At 42.7% G+C, this 17,812-nt stretch overlaps 1 protein-coding gene across 3 annotated transcripts in view; it reads left to right on the top strand.

Moving 5' to 3' along the window:
* The window catches only part of cbfb (core-binding factor subunit beta), a 91,640-nt gene extending 77,350 nt beyond the window's left edge, over positions 1-14,290 (top strand). For 2 of the 3 annotated variants that reach the window (XM_067997727.1, XM_067997726.1), the window contains exon 6: positions 12,685-14,290. In XM_067997727.1, coding sequence (XP_067853828.1) covers positions 12,685-12,734 — 50 coding nt within the window. In that variant the 3' untranslated portion in view covers positions 12,735-14,290. Of the gene's footprint in view, positions 1-8,615; positions 8,760-12,684 lie in introns of all 3 variants that reach the window. The other variant, XM_067997725.1, reaches the window with a different exon arrangement.
* Positions 14,291-17,812: the final 3,522 nt, after the last annotated feature.

Raw genomic sequence — 17,812 nt, 5'->3', positions numbered from 1 at the left:
GGAATAAGAGTGGCAGGGCTATAGTGATAGGGGATTCAATTGTAAGGGGAACAGATAGGCGTTTCTGCGGCCGCAAACGTGACTCCAGGATGGTATGTTGCCTCCCTGGTGATAGGGTCAAGGATGTCATGGAGCGGCTGCAGGGCATTCTGGAGGGGGAGGGTGAACAGCCAGTAGTCGTGCTCCATATCGGTACCAACGACGTAGGTTAAAAAAAGGGATGAGGTCCTGCAAGGTGAATTTAAGGAGTTAGGAGATAAATTAAAAAGCAGGACCTCAAAGGTAGTGATCTCGGGATTACTACCAGTGCCACGTGCCAGTGAGTATTGGAACAGGAGAATAGACCAGATGAATGTGTGGTGCAGGGATGGTGTAGGAGGGAGGGATTTAGATTCCTGGGACAGTGGTACTGGTTCTGGGGAAGGTGGGACCTGTACAAGCGGGACGGGTTACACCCGAGCAGGACCGGGACCGATGTCCTCGCGGGGGTGTTTGCAAGTACTTTGGGGAAGGTTTAAACTAGAATGGCAGGGGGATGGGAACCTGAGCGGGGAGACAGAGGAGGGGGAAACAAGGATAGAAACAAAAGACAGAAAGGGAAGAAGCAATAGTGGAAGGCAGAGAAAACAAGGGCGAAAAACAAATAGGGCCATAGTGCAAAATAATATGAAGATGACTAGCAATCTTAAAAAGACAAGTCTAAAGGCATTGTGTCTTAATGTCCGGAGCATTCGCAATAAGGTAGATGAATTAACAGCACAGATAGATATTAACGGGTATGATATAGTTGCGATTACGGAGACATGGCTGCAGGTTGACCAAGGATGGGAACTGAAGATCCAGGGGTATTCAATATTTAGGAAGGACAGGCAAAAAGGGAAAGGAGGTGGGGTAGCGTTGCTAGTAAAGGAGGAAATCAATGCAATAGTGAGGAAGGATATTGGCTCGGAGAATCACTATGTGGAATCTGTATGGGTGGAGCTAAGAAACAACAAGGGGCAGAAAACTTTGGTGGGGGTTGTCTATAGGCCCCCAAACAGTAGTGGAGGTGTAGGGGAGGGCACTAATCAGGAAATTAGAGACACATGCAAGAAGGGTACAACTATAATCATGGGAGACTTTAATTTACATAGATTGGTCAAATCAAATTAGCAATAATACTGTGGGGGAGGAATTCCTGGAGTGTGTACGTGATGGATTTTTAGACCAATACGTTGAGGAACCAACTAGAAAACAGGCGATCCTAGACTGTGTATTGTGCAATGAGAAAGGATTAATTAACAGTCGTGTTGTGCAGGGTCTCTTAGGGAAGAGCGACCATAACATGATAGAATTCCTCATTAAGATGGAGAGTGAAGTAGTCGAATCCAAAATTAGGGTCCTGAATCTAAATAAAGGAAATTACAAAAGTATGAGGTGTCAGTTGGCTAGGATAGATTGGGGAACTTTACTAAAAGGGATAACGGTCGATAGGCAATGGCTAATATTTAAAGAACGTGTGCAGGAATTACAACAATTATTCATTCCTGTCTGGCGCAAAAATAAAACAGGAAAGGTGGCTCAACCGTGGCTTACAAAAGAAATTAGGGATAGTATTAGATCCAGAGAAGAGACATATAAAATTGCCAGAAAAAGTGGCAAGCCTGAGGATTGGGAGCAGTTTGGAATTCAACAAAAGGAGAACAAAGAGATTGATTAAGAGGGGAAAATAGAGTATGAGAGTAAACTAGCAGGGAACATAAAAACTGACTGTAAAAGCTTCTATAAATATGTCGAGAAAAAGATTAGTGAAGACAAATGTCGGTCCCTTACAGTCAGAAAAGGGGGAAATTATAATGGGGAACAAAGAAATGGCAGAACAATTAAACACATACTTTGGTTCTGTCTTCACAAAGGAGGACACAAATAACCTCCCGGAAATGTTAAGGAACCAAGGATCTAGAGAGGGAGGAACTGAAGGAAACCAGTATTAGTAAAAAAAAATAATGCTAGGGAAATTAATGGGGCTAAAGGCTGACAAATCCCCAGGGCCTGATAATCCACATCCCAGAGTACTAAAGGAAGTGGCCCTGGAAATAGTGGTTGCATTGGTGGTCATCTTCCAAAATTCTATAGACGCTGGAACAGTTCCTACAGACTGGAGGGTGGCAAATGTAACCCCACTATTTAAAAAAGGAGGGAGAGAAAAAACAGGGAATTACAGACCAGTTGCCTAACATCAGTAGTGGGGAAAATGCTAGAGTCTATTATAAAGGATGTGATAACAGAACACTTGGAAGGCATTACGGGATTGGACAAAGTCAGCATGGGTTTATGAAAGGGAAATCATGCTTAACAAATCTACTGGAGTTTTTTGAGGATGTAACTAGTAGAATAGATAGGGGAGAACCAGTGGATGTGGTGTACTTGGATTTTCAGAAGGCTTTTGACGTGGTCCCACAAATGAGGTTAGTGTGCAAAATTAAAGCACATGGGATTGGGGGGAATATACTGGCTTGGATTGAGAATTGGTTGACAGACAGGAAACAGAGAATAGGAATGAACGGGTCTTTTTCCAGGTGGCAGGCAGCGACTAGTGGGGTACCACCGGGATCAGTGCTTGGGCCCCAGCTATTCACAATATATATCAATGATTTGGATGAGGGAACGGAATGTAACATTTCCAAGTTTGCAGACGACACAAAGCTGGGGTGGAATTTGAGCTGTGAGGAGGATGCAAAGAAGCTCTAATGTGATTTAGACAAGTTGGGTGAATGGGCAAGAACATGGCAGATGCAGTATAACATGGATAAATGTGAGGTTATCCACTTTGGTTGAAAAAACAGAAAGACAGATTATTATCTGAATGATAGATTGGGAAAAGGAGAGGTGCAACGCGATCTGGGTGGTCCTTGTACACCAGTTGCTGAAAGCGAGCATTCATGTGCAGCAAGCAGTTAGGAAGGCGAATAGTATGTTGGCGTTCATTGCAAGAGGATTTGAGTACAGGAACAGGGATGTCTTACTGCAGTTGTACAGGGCCTTGATGAGGCCACATCTGGAGTATTGTGTGCAGTTTTGGTCTCCTTATCTGAGGAAGGATGTCCTTGCCATGGAGGGAGCGCATCGAAGGTTTATCAGACTGATTCCCGGGATGGCAGGACTGACTTATGAGGAGAGATTGGGTCGACTAGGCCTATATTCACTAGAGTTTAGAAGAATGAGAGGTGATCTCATCGAGACATATAAAATTCTAACAGGACTAGACAGACTAGATGCAGGGAGGATGTTCCCAATGGCTAGGGAGTCCAGAACCAGGGGTCACAGTCTCAGGATGTGGGGTATGGCATTTAGAACCGAGATGAGGAGAAATTTCTTCACTCAGAGAGAGGTGAACCTGTGGAATTCTCTACCACAGAAGGCAGTTGAGGCCAAGTCATTAGATGTATTCAAGAAGGAGATAGATATATTTCTTAATGGTCAAGGGATATGGGGAAGAAGCGGGAACAGGGTACTGAGTTAGATGATCAGCCATGATCATTTTGAATGGCAGAGCAGGCCCGAAGGGCTGAATGGCCTACTCTTGCTCCTATTTTCTATGTTTTCTATAAATGATCTCCCTGTGATGGATTTTATTGTTTATTTTAAAAGCCTGTAAGATTGCTCAGGTGAAAACAAGCTCTTCATTTGTTACGGCAGTTAGTTTGTGCAGGCCATACAAATATGTAGTTTAAAGACGACATTGAGGACTCTTAAAATAACTAATCCTGAAGGATTATTCAGGAGACACTGCCAATATATTATTTAAAAGAAGTTAAATCAATTGAATATTTCAAAACAATTTTTGAAAATAATTTCATCTGCATTTTTCCCAGTAACTGTCTAATACCCAAAGGTGTTTTGAACAAAATGAAAACATCAAAAAAATTTACTTCACAATAATATGATTACGTTTAATCATTGACTTCTCTTTTGTTTAATTTAATACTTTCATTACAATTTTTAATTCAAGGTGTCAGTCTGCCTCAACAACCAAGGTTTCAACTGGATACTTCCCCCCCGAACCGTTGATGGGAGTTCCCAAGCACACCTGTGCGTTCTTGAGTATGCGCAGTTTGCAGAATTTCCCAGTATGCACGGTTAAATTTTGAGTTGAAACAGGACAGTGTGTCCCTTCATCTTGTGAAGATTTGTAAAATTCTTTGCTTTTTCCAAAAGACTTCAAAACAAATTGGATATTGAATTCTCAAAGCTCTTTTTCAGACAAGTTTTACATTTAAAGTATTAATTAATTGCTCAGTTGGATAGTTCGACAACACTAGTAGTTTCTTTAGTTGATATTTAGAAAGGAAAATAAAAAATGAGATTCAGTTTCTTTCTCATGGGAAAAGCTGGAGGATTGCAGTTTGTTTTGATTTAAACCTAGCTGGAAGATGAATAATTTGAATTATTGTGTTCCTTTTAATTCGTTGCTGTCAGTGTCAATCACTGCAATCCACACACACACACACACCTCCCTCCATTTGGTTCTAGATTCAGTTTTGAAAAAAAATCTGTTCTGAGAGAGATTTAAAAATTGGGGGCTTAAAGATAATTTTTTGAGTGTTTTGAGGTAAGTTTTGTTCATGAATATTAAAACTGCGCAAGTCAGGAAACTTGCTGTTAATGCACGGTGCTCGGGAGAGGGTGCCTGGTAGCTTAAAAAGGGCCACAGAGGGGTTGGTGTAGGAGGTTTATAGGCAGGTGTTGGGTCAGGAGGGACATGTGATTGTTCGAAAGGAACCAAGGGAAGTTTAAGTCCCATTCTTCTCTTCCTTCCCCCCCCCCCCCCCCCTTGTCCATATGGCCAGACTCCTCCTAGTGTTCTCACCCCCTAAGCTGCCTTTATTAGTGCTCCCAGACCTTGGGACCACCCTCATGTGCTCCCTAATTCTGGGACTGGCCCCAATACTCCTACATTCCAGGAGTGTTCTCCTCCAGTGCTCCCAGTGTTGATAGACTCCTGGACTCCCCTCAAAGTACTACAAAACCTGAAGAACCCATCCCAGTACTGCAAGAACCAAGATCTCCTTCACAGAGTACCCAGACCTCAGGACACCCCTAATGCTAATACCATTTGTCATAGAACCATTGAAGTTTAAAGCACAGAAAGAGGCCATTCGGCCATAAGTGTCTGTGACGACAGTGGACTATTCCCACTGCCTCCCCATAGCCGTGTATCTTCCTTGGCCTCAAATACAAACATACGAATTAAGAGCAGGATTAGGCCATTCGGCCCCTCAAGCCTGCACTGCCATTTGATAAGATCATGGCTGATCTGATTATGACCTCATCCCTACTTTCCCGTCTACCTACTATAACCTTTGACTCCCTTGTTAATCAGGAATCTATCTAACTCCGCCTTAAAAATATTCAATGACCTGCCTCCACCGCCCTCTGGGGAAGGGAGTTCCAAAGACTCACGATCCTCTGAGAAAAAATTTCTCTTCATCTCTGTCTTAAATGGGAGACCCCTTATTTTTAAACTGTGTCCCCTAGTTCTAGTCTCTCCCACAAGTGGAAACATCCTCTCAGCATCTACCCCTTCTAGTCCCCTCGAGATCTTATGTTTCAATAAGATCACCTCTCATTCTTCTAAACTCCAGTGTATACATGCCCAACTTGTCCAACCTTTCCTCATAAGATAACTCCCTCATCCCGGGAATCAGTCGAGTGAACCTTCTCTGAACTGCCTCTAAAGCAATTATATCCTTTGTTAAATAAGGGACCAAAACTGCACACAGTATTCTAGATGTGGTCTCACCAATGCCCTGTACAACTGTAGCAAAACATCTCTACTTTTATATTCGATTCCCCTTGCAATAAATGACAACATTCCATTTTCCTAATCACTTGCTGTACCTGCGTACTAACTTTTTGTGATTCATATACTAGGACACCCAGATCCCTCTGTACCTCAGAGTTCTGCAATCTCTCGCCATTTAAATAATTTACTGCTTTTCTATTCCTCCTGCCAAAGTGGACAAGTTCATATTTTCCCATATTATACTCCATCTGCCAAATTTTTGCCCACTCACTTAACCTATCCCTTTGCAGACTCCTTATGTCCTCTTCACAACTTACTTTCCTACCTACCTCATCGGCAAATTTAGTAACCATACATTCGGTCCCTTCATCCAAGTCATTGACATAGATTGTAACTAGTTGAGGCCCCAGCACTGATCCCTGTGGCACTCCACTTGTTTCATCTTGCCAACCTGAAAATGACCCATTTATGCCGACTCTCTGTTTCCTGTTAGATAACCAATCCTTTATCCATGCTAATATGTTACCCCCTACCATGAGCTTTTTGTGTAGTAGCCTTTGATATGGCACCTTGTCAAAGCCTTCTGGAAATCCAAGTACACCACATCCACAGGATCCCCTTTATCCACGTTGATTGTTACTTCCTCAAAGAACTCTAATAAATTAGTCAAACACATTTCCCTTTCACAAAGCCGTGTTGACTCTGCCTGATTGCATTGAATTTTCTAAATTCCCTGCTGTTACCTCCTTAATAATCGAGTCTACAATTTTTCCTATGACAGATGTTAAGACCCTAGGATGAAGTCTGTCAGGACCTGGGGACTTGTCAGCTATTAGTTCTGATATTTTTTTCAGAACCCTTTCCCTGGTGATTGTAAATGTTTTTAAGTTCCTCATTCCCTTTCACCTCTTGATTCACAATTATTTCTGGCATGTTATTTGTATCCTCTACAGTGAAGACAGATGCAAAATATCTGTTCAATTCATCCGCTATTTTCTTATTCTCCATTATTAATTCCCCAGACTCTCGACAGGACCAACGCTCACTTTACTTTTTTCCTTTTTAAATATCTGTAGAAACTCTTACTATCTTTTTATATTTCTAGCTAGCTTTCTCTCGTACTCTAATTTCTCCCTTCTTATTATTCTTTTAGTCATTCTTTGCTGTTTTTTATATTCTGTCCAATCTTCTGACCTGCCACTAATCTTCGTGGAATTGTATGCTTTTTCTTTCAATTTGATACTATCTTTAGCTTCCTTAGTTAGCCAAGGATGGTACGTCCTTCCCCTAGAGTTTTTCTTTCTCACTGGAATGTATCTTTGCTGAGTGTTATTTATCCAGTTTTCTCTTAAATCAAGAGCCATTGTATTTTTTTTTAAATGATTCCCTGTGGCAAAGCAATCCAGGCTCCAACAACTTTCAAAGTTGACCAAAAATGTTATGTCACTTACACTTGCAGAGACCCTGATGTAAAATTACTCTTATTATCTGTTTGCCTTTGCTTTGTATTTATGTTTGAAAATGAAGCATTATAGATCATTTTTTTTCCCCTCCACCCCCATAAAAATACACACTTCCATTCCTTGCAGGACCTATACCTTTTTTTTCACAGGAGCCCCTCATTTGTAGAACCCTGATGCTGAACTTGAAGTTTTATGAAGCTTTGGTTCATCTTTACAATATTGCTGTGTTGCTAAATTTGTACTGATCAGCTGATCAGAGGCCTGAGGAGCATGAGTGTCTTGTATTGTGATTGTACTGCTGGAGGAAAGGGCAAAGTCTGAAGATCACAGAAGTAGCAGCGAAAGCACCAGGAGCAAAGAAGTGATAACAGACATGAGAGGGGGTTCTGAAATTTCCTGTCCTTGCTGGAGAAAACATCACATTGCACTTTTGTCTTGTTTTTAGAATTTGCAAAATCAGGAATTTCACTCCATGGGGGTGGGAGGGGAGTAGCAGACATGTGGAGAGACCAGAGAGATACTTTTACTGGCCTCATATAAGCCGTGATTTGGATATTGTCCCATCTAGACTTCAGTAAGGTTAATGAATGAGGTAAGTGGACTTGTGATATACTGTGCCACCAGAACAAGCTCAATAATTAGAATAGGAAAATACACCAGCTTCCACCATTTTTACATTCAAATGTCTGAACTTTCTTCATGGTTTCAGGGCCTGAGTGGAGTTGGTGGCAAAAAGCAGCTCTTGCTGGGAGCCACCAAACCGTTTGAGGTGGTCCTGACTCCTTGGCAGAGAGTGTAGGCAGGCAATCTGCATTTAGATCAGTGTCAATTTTGATTCAATTTCTCTCGATCTTTGAGAAAGTTCCCAGCTTCTATCTCTGTCTTCTTACAATGACGCTTGCTATGGGTGTGAACCAGTGTCTGTCAGTCTATGGCATATTACACCATACTGTGTCATCCCTGTAAATTTTTTTTCCTCCACAATACTGCTGTGTACTGTGATTGCATGAATATAAGACAATACAAATAAAAATTGACTGGTGTCTGATGACAGTAACTATAGTGCCTTTGGTTTAATTGTGTGAAGTAGGAGATTTGTTTATAGGCACGGTATTGTCATATCCCCAGCAGAGGAGTTGGTGCTTTTTGGGAGGGTGGAGGCAGAAAATTGGAGCCATGAGTACTGTGGTAATGCCACCATGACTAGTCAACAGATGAATGGAGCTTCTTTGTGGCCTCAACTGGCCACAAGCTGCAGGAGACTGTAAATGACTGGGTTCAAAGTAGAGGAGGCTGGGGCAATTTGACCATTATGTTAACAACTAAAATTCCCAGTATAAAGCTCCAAGTGAATTTTGTTTCTTCAGGTGTCGTCAACAGTGCTATCAAGCGGCACTTACTCACCAATAACCTGCTCACCGATGCTCAGTTTGGGTTCCGCCAGGACCACTCTGCTCCAGACCTCATTACAGCCTTGGTCCAAACATGGACAAAAGAGCTGAATTCCAAAGGTGAGGTGAGAGTGACTGCCCTTGACATCAAGGCAGCATTTGACCGAGTGTAGCATCAAGGAGCCCTAGTAAAATTGAAGTCAATAGGAATCGGGGGGGGGGAAAACTCTCCAGTGGCTGGAGTCATATCTAGCACAAAGGAAGATGGTGGTTGTTGGAGGCCAATCATCTCAGCCCCAGGACATTGCTGCAGGAGTTCCTCAGGGCAGTGTCCTAGGCCCAACCATCTTCAGCTGCATCATCAATGACCTTCCCTCCATCATAAGGTCAGAAATGGGGATGTTCGCTGATGATTGCACGGTGTTCAGTTCCATTCACAACCCCTCAGATAATGAAGCAGTCCGTGCCCGCATGCAGCAAGACCTGCACAACATCCAGGCTTGGGCTGATAAGTGGCAAGTTACATTCGTGCCAGGCAATGACCGCCTCCAACAAGAGAGAATCTAACCACCTCCCCTTGACATTCAACGACATTACCATCGCCGAATCCCCCACCATCAACATCCTGGGAGTCACCATTGACCAGAAACTTAACTGGACCAGACATGCACATACTGTGACTGCAAGAGCAGGTCAGAGGCTGGGTATTCTGTGGCGAGTGACTCACCCCCTGACTCCCCAAAGCCTTTCCACCATCCACAAGGCACAAGTCAGGAGTGTGATGGAATACTCTCCACTTGCCTGGATGAGTGCAGCTCCAACAACATTCAAGAAGCATGACACTATCCAGGATAAAGCAGCCCGCTTGATTGGCACCCCATCCACCACCCCAAACATTCACTCTCTTCACCACTGGCGCACTGTGGCTGCAGTGTGTACCATCTACAGGATGCACTGCAGCAACTTGCCAAGGCTTCTTCGACAGCACCTCCCAAACCAGTGACCTCTACCACCTAGAAGGACAAGGGCAGCAGGCACATGGGAACAACACCACCTGCACGTTCCCCTCCAAGTCACACACCATCCCGACTTGGAAATATATCGCCGTTCCTTCATCGTCGCTTGGTCAAAATCCTGGAACTCCCTTCCTAACAGCACTGTGGGAGAACCTTCAACACACGCACTGCAGCGGTTCAAGAGGGCAGCTCACCACCACCTTCTCAAGGGCAATTAGGGATGGGTAATAAATATTGGCCTTGCCAGCGATGCCCACATCCCATGAACAAATAAAAAAAAGATCTTGTGGCCAGTGGTTAGAATTACTATTGTTTGCTTGACTCACTGTTTATACACCTAAGCTGTGCTTGTTTCTCGAGACTGTCGTGTGAGATGTGATGTCTTCCTGAGAAGAGATTTTGCTATTTTTTTATTTAAACCATTTTCCATATTGTTGCTGTAAACATTGCCGTTTGGGGCCTGGAGATAGTGCATAAGCCTTGCATTAGTCAAAGAACTGTATACATTATTACTTTGCTCTGCAATTCTACTGGTTGGTACAGAGTACTCCTATTTGATTTTTGTACCTTTTTGCCATATATACTTACCTGCAGTAATCCTTTTTAAGGAACCCATGTAAAATGCACTAGTACAAAAACAATTTAAAAGTGCATTTTGTGACACAAGTCTCCTACTGAGTTTGTAACAACTAAAAATATTGTAACAATTACAATTCAAATCAGTAATGAGTTTTAACTATCTAATCTTTGGCCCTCCATTTGCTACAATACTTCTACAGCTATCGATCTGCTCAACTGCCTACTTACATCCACCTTTGATGCCTTGTCCCTAACAAAACCTATATTCTCTTCCATCCTGGTTATTCCCTATGATATGGCCCCTATCTTCCTTCCTTCAAGTCATCTGGCACAGACTTGAGCCTATCTGACACAAAACTGTTTAGCCATCCGTCACCAGATATGGCTGGATCACATCCAGGGTTATTGGGCCTTGCTTTCCTCTGCCAAAACCACCCACGACTGCAGGATCATCCTGAAGTACAAAGATAATCCTCTGGCTTTTTTTTCTGGCTGCTAACTGTCTCCTTAAAACCCCTCTCCCTTGCCACCTCCACCTTCACGTCCAACAAGTGCAAGGAGCTCATGGACTTTGCCCACCAAGTCAAAACCTCAACCTAGCCTTAGCCTTGAACCTTTGTCTTGCAGTAGTTTCTCTCCTGTCTCCCTCCCATGCTCTTTCCAAGTTTATTTTGTCCACGAGACCCACCTGTTGTTCTCTTCACCTGATTCATACTAAACTGCTGACCACGCAACTTCCCTTCCTGGCTCTCGTGCTAACTGACATTGTAAATGGTTGCATCTCCACAGGTACTATCACCACCAAAACTGCCACCACCCCATCGTGAACAAAAATACCCTTGACCCCTCTATCCTTTCAAACTACTACCCGATCACCAACCTCCCTTTCCTCTCAAATTCTTGAACACATTGTCTCCCCAAATCCATGCCCATCTTTCCCGTAACGCCTTGTTTGAATCTATCCAATCAAGTTTCTGCCCCTGCCACAGCACTGAAGTGGCTCTAATCAAAGTCACAAATTACATCCTCTGTGATTGTGACTGAGCTGTGTTACCCCTCCTTAACCTCGCTGCAGCTTTTGACTCTGTTGACCACACCATCCTCCTCCAACGCCTTGTGCTTGTTTTGTTCCACTCTTACCCATCTGATTGTAGCCAGAGCATCTTCAGCAATTGCTTCTCTTTCTGCCCTCGCACCATTACCTCCGAAGTCCCCCAAGGATCTATCCTTGATCCCCTCCTCATCTATATACTGCCCTTGGTGACATACCCAAAGACAATAGGGTCAGCTTCCATATGTATGCTGATGACACCTAGTTCCACCTCTCCCCCACTTCTCGACCCCTCCACTGCCTCTGTGCTGTTAGATTGCTTGTCTGATATCTAGTTGTGAATGAGTAGCAGTTTCCTCTACTTGAACATTGGGAAGACTGAAGCTACTGTCACCATGAGCTCCATACCCTCTCCACCTTCCACAGCCATTGTCTCAAGTTGAACCAGACTGTTCGCAATTTCTGTTCCTACTTGACGTCAAGCTGAGCATTACCACCCCATATCCTCTCCATCACAAAGGCTGACTACTTCCACCTCCGTAGCATTGTCTGCCTCTGCCCATCTGCTGCTGAAATCCTCATCCACGCCTTTGTCGCTTTGAGACTTGACTACTGAAATGGTCTCCTGGCCAGCCTCCCATCCTCCACCCTCCATAAACGTCAGCTCATCCAAAGGTCTGCTGCCCATATCCTGTCCCGCTCATCCATTCCCTGGCCTGGCTCACCAACATTGGCTCACAGTCTCCCAACATCTCCTATTTAAAATTCTCATCCTTAGATCCCTTCATGGCCTTGCCCCTCTCTATCTAGCTGGCCTCCTCTAGCCCTACACCCATCCCCTCAAATTCTTTGTTCCTTTTTATGCTTGCCATTTTGTATTCCCTCCCTCTCGTACCACCATTGGCGGCCATCTAGGCCCACACTCTGGAATACCCTTCTGCCAATCCACCTCCCTCTCCTTCTTTAAGACCCTCCTTAATATTCACCTTTTTGACCAAGTTTTTGATCACCCCTCCTAATCCGAGCCTTTGGCTCGGTGTCAATTTTTGTAAATGCCTCTGAAACGTGTTGGTTAATTTAGTTGACTAACATTTACAGTGAAATTACTTGAAACAGAATAGACTTCCAGATTAATTAAGAGCACGTAGAAGTATGGTACAAGCCGTTTCATTGGTAATTGACTCCAACACCAGTACAGTTGATGTTTGGTAGAGCCAGATGGGGTAGCATCAACCCAGAAAGGATATCTTGAACAAGCATTAGTGCTTCCTCTTGTCTTAATTACTTTCATAAAGATCTTTATGCACGCTACTTTATATTAGTGTGAAAATGTTGTAATTTAGTTATTTGTCTCCGTTCTGTCCTGTTTATCTAATATTTATTTTCCCTTAATGTGTAGGCACGCAGGCAGGACCCCAGTCCCGGCTCCAACCTGGGGAGCGGAGATGAACTCAAACTACGTTAAATGTGCTTGGAGCAGCCTTGCCGTGGGTCTGTGTGGGGGATCAAGCAACTTTTCGGTGAGACCGAAGAATTTAAGGAAGTGGAGATGGCTGAAGATGCTTTGGCCCTGAACAAGAAATCTTTGTCCTGTCCCCACAGCCCCTGGCCTTTAGTTGCCCCATTCAGCACAAACTGCCAGGGATTGCACTATGTCTATGTTACAGTACCTGCATTTCTTGTTGTATGCATGTAGCCAGTAGCAATCTGTGTGAATGTTTTCTATGCAAGCCTTATTTTTTTATTCTGTTTTTGGTGATATTTTACTGAATTTTTAAACATCCTTTTTATGTATTGTTTCATTTGTCTCGTCTCCTCCCCCCTTGGTGGTGGTTCCAAAAATGCAGGAAATCTGTATCGAAAATTAGGTTAAAATATGTTGCCGTTGAATTAAGATTTTGTTTTAAAGTGGCAGGAAACCAGAAGTTTCTGTTTTCTGATTTTTTTTTTTGTAATAAATTCTGGGCTGCTAGAGGTTAAGGACCCTAATTCTACATCTGTTTGCTTTTGCTTTTCTTAAGCACAGAGGGGAATGCATTGTTTGCTTACTTGCAATTTTTAGTTCTGAGTTTGTATCCTGTAAAGAGATAGCCACATAAGGAAGCAGTTCATATTACTGGAACAAAATTTTTTAAATGAAAAAAAAATAATAGCAGAGTAGAGCAGGTAGTTAGCAGAATGTTGGAGAGCAACACACTGGGGCTGATGAAGATTATGGGGCAGTGCAGAATTTGAGGTACAATGTTTGAGGATGTTGCGTAATGTGCTGAAAGGATTGGTTGTGCTGTGGAGTTCCTGGTGCTTACACAGAAGACTGTCCAATGTGAAGAGCATTCAGTCTGGCTTGGTCCTTCCATTTTCCAAATTAAGCTTCAGACCTAACATGGTAAAACCCACCTAAAATTGATTTTAACCTTTGCTCGTGTTTTTTAAATATACCAGTTGATAATGTGCAGTATTTTTATCCAACATCAATGACTTAATTGTTTTTCTTTAAAGGCCACATCTAACACACTTGTGTTCTGCTGTTACTAAGGATAATATTTAATCCTGAACGTGCAGTATAGTTTGGGCTGACAGAATGTACACTGCTTGCAGTTCAAATACATCATGTGCGGGACATGTGAAGAGTGACCAAATTAATTCTGAAAGTGCCCTGGACTCTGACAGGTGTAATGTGTGTGTTTGGAATGGATGTTTGTGGCCTTGCTGGCTATTTCCTGCTCTGCATTGCTTAAAAATATCTTAATGCTGGCATTAAGATTGGGATGTCTGCTTTCTGCTATTTAGTGCAAAGAATTCAAAAGTTACTGGTTTTAAGTTATTGATGCGATTTAATAAGTTTTTTTCCAATCTATATTTAAGTAGAAGGAATTGCATCTTTTTTTACACCATACATCTCCCTCAGGAGCTTTGATTTATCAGAATAGCTTTTGCTACCTTTTGTTGAATCTAAAGCATTTTTCTTGTAAATTACTTTCATAATAAACTTCTGTAAAGTCAAACCTGTCTGCCCTGTCTTAATTTTTAATATCAGAATTCTAAATAATTTCATTTGTTCATGACGTGAAATAAAAACACCTTCAGTCGACGAATGTGGCAGCTGCTCCAGAACTCCTGCAAACTTTGAAAAACATTAAGACGCACAGATGCCGAAGAAATTGATGCCAGCAGAATTACATTAACATTACAAATTCCATCAGGATCTGTAAATATTGTTTTTTCTTAAATAAATGGAGTACATGGGACGACTCTGCAATCCTGCTAAAAGAAAGCAGAGTTTCAACACAACCAGGTAAGTTTCAAATGGGGAGGTAGAACTTCAAAGAAATTGCTATTCCAGATGTGTAAAAAGTATAGCATAGGCAAATGCAAACTTATAAACCAAGGTCTAAGGGGAACAGTGGAGAAAAGCTTTGATGATAATTGGAAGTTTAAAAGGGACCACTTAGTTTCAAAAGCTTAAAAGTGAAGGAATATCAGAAAGGGAGCACCACTGGGACATTAACCTATGAGGAAGCAATTGGCAGAAACATGAGACAAAGGGCATCTGTGAGAAGTTAAACAAAGTGGGGGCCAATGAGAGAAGTTAGTGTTAATGGGGAAACGAGAGAGAGAAGTGTAAGTAAAATGAAGGCCATGAAATGTTTGCTGTAGGATGTTTAGGAAGGACAGCGAGATATGATAATTGTCCACTGACAAATGAGATAAAAGGGTTAAAACTAAAAGAAAGGGTTATGGCTTTAGAGAGAAAGTTACAGGAACTTACAAGGGCAGACAAAAGCGAGGGAATTTTTTAGGCGAATGGATAGTATTAGACTTTGTGAGCCATCTAACGGCTAGAAAACGGCCAGGCTACAAACAAACCTTGAGTAACCATTAAGAAGGGATAGGGTTGCCACGAAATAGAGGCAAGTGAGCCAAGAAAGCCTAGGACATGGGGATAGTGGATGGATTAAGGTTGGTAATGATAGTAAAGTAATAAAGCCTGTGAAGCTGCCCAAGGGATTACATTAACAGATACCAGGCTCTGTCTGCCAATGCAGAAAGAGCAAAAGGCCTCCGAAGAAGAGGCAGCTAGAAAGACAAAGGAAAGCTTGGACTGAGATGCATATTGCAAGATGCAGAGAGATTGTAATCGGGAAAGTGGGTAGTCTTCTGTCATAAAGATAATGTCTATAGGATGGTAAATTGCCCACCTGGAGCCAGAACAGTACATATTAAATCAAGGTTTGAAGGCAACAGGAAGGAGCACAGTGATGGTTGTCCACATGTGGAGAAATATAGGGGCTACAAAAGTCACACGAGGATCGCCTTTAAAGTCAAAGATAAGAGATGAAAAGTAATGTTCTCTGGTATACTTTTGATGTTTGGGAAAGAAGAGTTCACCAAGAAAATTGAGGATGTAAATGAATAGCTGGTAATCTGATGCAAAACAATGCTATATTCATAAATAACTGGGAACATTTTGAGAATAAAAGGGACTGGTACAGTAGAGGCAGGCTGCACCTAAACCAAGTGGGAACAGATTGTGGCAGTAATCAAGAATCATTTAAACTACATAGGTGGAACAGGAGATCAGGGAGAAAGCAGAACCCACAGAGTGGAACATTGTCAACAGCTGGGTATGGATGATGAGAGCCAGAGTGACATAGGTAAACTGGAAGCAAGGAATACATAGACAATGGGGATTATGAAAGGAGGTAAATCTATAGGATGTATCTGCATAAATACTAGAAACATTAGAAATAAGGGGAGCAATTTTAACCTTACTCGACCAGTGGAAACCAGGCCAGGTAGGCAGTTAAAATGCCCCGAGTTACTTGCCTGCCCTGGAGCCACCAGGATCCCACCGACCACAATTTTAACCTGTTCTGACAGGTAATGAGGACACCCACACAAAGCTGACTGGGTCCATCTTTACATCTGCACGTTGGGTCCCAATACCTTCATCGGGATGACTGCATTTTTAACTCCGACCTGAGCAGCGAAGCTGTTGTGACTTTCCCGTTTGGCTGAAGCAGGTAAGATGATTAGGAGGTGAAGAGGCCGAAAAGGGTAAGAGTAGGGAGGAGTTTTGTGAGGCAGTCACTGGATACTGCTGAGGTACCAGTAGATTGGGAACAGGCTAATATGCTGTTCACATTCAGAAAGGGGAACAAAATTGACACAAGAAATTAAAGACCCATTAGTTTTACTTGACTTGTGTGTAAAAATAATGGAATTGATTATCAGAGATAAATATCTATTAAATTGTAATCTAATAAAAAACAGCATGAATTGATGAGGGAAGATCCTGCCTGACCAACCTCCTTGACTTTGAGGAAGTGATAAATCAAGTGGACTGTGAGAGGCCCTATTAGGGAAGCCAGAATCGTACAAAGCCATTCGGCCCATCGAGTCTGCCAGCTCTATGCAAGAGCAATCCAGCTAATCCCACTCCCCCGCCCTATCCCCGTAACCTTGTAATTTTTGTTCCTTTCAATTTCTTATCCAGTTCCCTTTTGAAGGCCATGATTGATCTGCCTCCACCGCTCCCTCTGGCAATGCATTCCCGATCATATCCCCACTCGCTGTGTAAAAAAGTTTTTCCTCATATCACCTTTGGTTCTTTTGCCAATTACCTTAAATCTATGTCCTCTGGTTCTCGACCCTTCTGCCAATGGGAACAGTTTCTCTCTATCTACTCTGTCTAGAACCTTCATGATTTTGAATACCTCTATCAAATCTCCTCACAATCGTCTCTGTTCCAAGGAGAACAACCGCAGCATCTTGAGTCTGTCCACATAACTAAAGTCCCTCATCCCTGGAATCATTCTAGTAAATCTCTTCTGCACCCTCTCTAAGGCCTTCACCTCTTTCCTAAAGTGCGGTGCCCAGAACTGGACACAATACTCCTGCTATGGCCGAACCAGTGTTTTATAAAGGTTCATCATGACTTCCTTGCCTCTACTCTATGCCTCTATTTATAAAGCCCAGGATCCTGTATGCTTTTTTAACCGCTTTCTCAACCTGCCCTGCCACCTTCAACGATTTGTGTACTTTTACCCCAAGATCTCTCTGAATATTAGGGATTCAAGGCACACCCTGGGAATGGATAAGAAATTGGCTGAAGAGTAGAAAAATGAGTGCTTGTTCCTGTACCCCTTTTAGAATTGTGCCCTTTAGTTTATTTTGCCTCTCCGCATTCTTCCTACCGAAATGTATCACCTCGCATTTTTCTGCGTTAAATTTCATCTGCCACATGTCCGCCCGTGCCACCAACCTTAATCCATGTCTATATCCTCTTGATGTCTATCACTGTCCTCCTCACCGTTCACAACACTTCCAAGTTTTGTGTCATCTGCAGATTTGGAAATTGTGCCCTGTACACCCAAGTCCAGGTCATTAATATATATCAAGAAAGGCAGTGGTCCTAGTACCGACCCCTGCGGAACACCACTGTACACCTCCCTCCAATCCAAAAAACAATTGTTCACCACTACTCTGTTTCCTGTTACTTAGCCAATTCTGTATCCATGCTGCTA

Source organism: Heptranchias perlo, chromosome 16, assembly GCF_035084215.1.
Source record: "Heptranchias perlo isolate sHepPer1 chromosome 16, sHepPer1.hap1, whole genome shotgun sequence".
Classification (NCBI taxonomy): Eukaryota; Metazoa; Chordata; class Chondrichthyes; order Hexanchiformes; family Hexanchidae; genus Heptranchias; species Heptranchias perlo.
The sequence above is the reverse complement of the archived record's forward strand: the minus strand, read 5'-3'. Positions and strand labels throughout refer to the sequence as shown.